Here is a 2370-nt window from a genome sequence, read left to right on the forward strand (position 1 = left end):
TATCCTGAAGCAAATGTCACATAGCAGCCTGAGGTGACGGAGGAACAGTCGCTTCACCAAGTGCCGCTTCACCACCTTCACTGCGCGGTTTAAGTTTTCTTTCAACGATGAAATTATGGGAACACAATAAAGGAATCTTTCTATGGTGGACGTGTTTCTGTTGGGAGGAGTTTATTGAGTCATGAGGAACCAAGCAGGAAGTGACATCAGAGCTGTGCTCTCTAACCCCGAAATCCCACATCCTCCGTCACCAGCGTTCCTTGGTCTGATTAATATTTTTAGGATTTGGGTAAAAAAAATGGAAGAAAGTTCAGATACCTGCATCAGAGCGCCACCTGTTTGATCTGTGGACGGTTTTCCATCCTTGCAACAAAACTAGCAGCAGTAGTGGAGTTTGGAAATGCAATCCACTTCTTAAATCTCTCTTTGCGCTCCTCTAATTTATTCTGCAATCGCGCTTTTTCTCTCCCTCCCAGCTTGGTGGTGGGCTGCAGATTTAGCCTTCCCTGGAAATGCCTTTCCAAATGTTTCTTTTTATTTTTGACACCCTCTCATTACAAAGCGAAAATGCAGGCAAACGTTCAGCCTTGATAATGAAGGCAAATGAGTCGGCCTATTTGAATCCTCTTTTCTTATCAGCAATCTTGCTTTTTTTCCCTTTGGGATTCATATTCTGAGACACACCTGCAGCTTTGTTAGCCTGGCACCGCGCTGCGCTGGTTCTAAGTTATGATCACTGATCTCTATGGCTTTGACGCCAATTATTGTTTAAATTTATTTATAATACAAATGTTTAAAGCATTGGAAAACAAATTTTTGTTTGCAACCTGCACACCATATTAAAACAAAGAAACAAATAGATTTTCATAAATTTTGAAAAAGCTCCAGGGAGCCACAAGGGGGAGCTAAAGAGCCGCAGGTTGTGGACCCCTGTCATAACCCCTCCCCCATTTACCTGCTTGGCCATGTCGTTCAGGTGTTTCTCTTCCAACTCTCTCTGGATTCGTTTTTTGGCTTCCTCCACAGCTTTGTGTTGCTCTTTGTCAGCTTCCTGTTTCTGGGCAGCGAGCCGGGCGTCCAGCTCCTCAGCAGAAACGGCGTGACCGTTAGCCTCCAGCTCTTCTGTTTGGCACATCGCCTCAGCAGTGTCTGAGTTTCTCTCCCTCTTAGCCTCCTCCAACTTCTGAGCCCAGGTCGTCTCTATCTGCACCCCAGAGGTAAAAGGTATCAAATTTAGTCAGACGAGGTAAAATAAATCAGCTGGGTAGCATTCGTTTGAGAAGTCAGACCTTTTGAAGTTCCTTCTTCCATTTGGCGTCTGTGGAAGCTACGTGAGAGCTCACTTCCCGCTGGATTTCAGCCTCTTTCTCCTTGGACCATTCTTCTTTAAGCTTCATCACTGAGACCTGATGCTGAGCCTCCAGTTCTCCTCTCAGCTTTCCAGCAGTCCTACTGCTCTCTTCTTTCTCTCTCTTCTTTATCGTTTCCTCCAGGAGACACTTCTCGTTGCACACAGAGATGTAACATTCCTGCACGGCCAGCATCTTATCACTGACTTCTGACAGCTGGTTTCTGTAAAGGAAGATAAAAGTGATGCATAAATGAAGTGATAATGAGAAGAGCTTCCAGGATCAGGATGTGAGACTTACTGCAGCTCCTGAATCTGCTGCTGGTGCTGCGCAGTCAGCCGCTCCAGCTCAGCGCTGTGCTCCGTCATCAGCTCTGTTCTGACCCGCTTCACCACATCATCTCTATACTGCTGATTAATCCGCTCAGTCCTATAAAAAAAAAATGCAAATGATCCACCATGAATATATTATTCAAAGAACTATGATGTAATCAGGGTTTCTGTGAGGCTGACCTTTCAGCAGCTTCCTGTTTTTCTTGGTCCAGTTCTTGGATCATTTCCCTCATTTTGGTGCACAGTTCAGAGTTGGCACATTTCAGCTTTTCCTCATTCTGTTTTAACTCCTTATTCTTTGTTTCGAGTAACTTCATGTTGAAAAGATAAAAAATGAAGTATTTTATTTAATTACAAAAAAGAAAACTATACACACACACCTACATATATATAAAAAACTCCACCCAACCTGGACTTTTTCCAGCAGGTGTTGTTTCTCCTCCTGCATCCTCAGCATCTCTTCCTGTGCGCCTTCGGTCATGTCCAGGTGTGTCATCGGGTCGGTTTCTTTGGCCTGTGGAGGTCCAGTAAAAGATTTTGCAATGCCTTAAAAACTGTTGATAAAGCGTTTATCTTGGGTTGCTACAGAATAAACCAACAGAAACGTTTCAACATTTATAATTTTCACGTTTCAAATGTTTCTACAAAGAGTAAAATATAGTTTATATTCAGTGTTGTGTACTAGAGAC

At 43.5% G+C, this 2370-nt stretch overlaps 1 protein-coding gene across 1 annotated transcript in view; it reads right to left on the reverse strand.

The window, feature by feature from the left end:
• Positions 1–2370, reverse strand: part of cep152 (centrosomal protein 152kDa) — a 32888-nt gene that overhangs the window by 9671 nt on the left and 20847 nt on the right. Inside the window, exons 12-16 of the mRNA XM_015378981.1 lie at positions 2091–2195; positions 1862–1992; positions 1650–1778; positions 1290–1572; positions 956–1204 (exon numbers count right to left, since the gene is read on the reverse strand). Coding sequence (XP_015234467.1) covers positions 956–1204; positions 1290–1572; positions 1650–1778; positions 1862–1992; positions 2091–2195 — 897 coding nt within the window. The remainder of the gene's footprint in view (positions 1–955; positions 1205–1289; positions 1573–1649; positions 1779–1861; positions 1993–2090; positions 2196–2370) is intronic.

The sequence above is a fragment of the Cyprinodon variegatus genome, unplaced genomic scaffold, assembly GCF_000732505.1.
Source record: "Cyprinodon variegatus isolate N-32 unplaced genomic scaffold, C_variegatus-1.0 Scaffold183, whole genome shotgun sequence".
Classification (NCBI taxonomy): domain Eukaryota; kingdom Metazoa; phylum Chordata; class Actinopteri; order Cyprinodontiformes; family Cyprinodontidae; genus Cyprinodon; species Cyprinodon variegatus.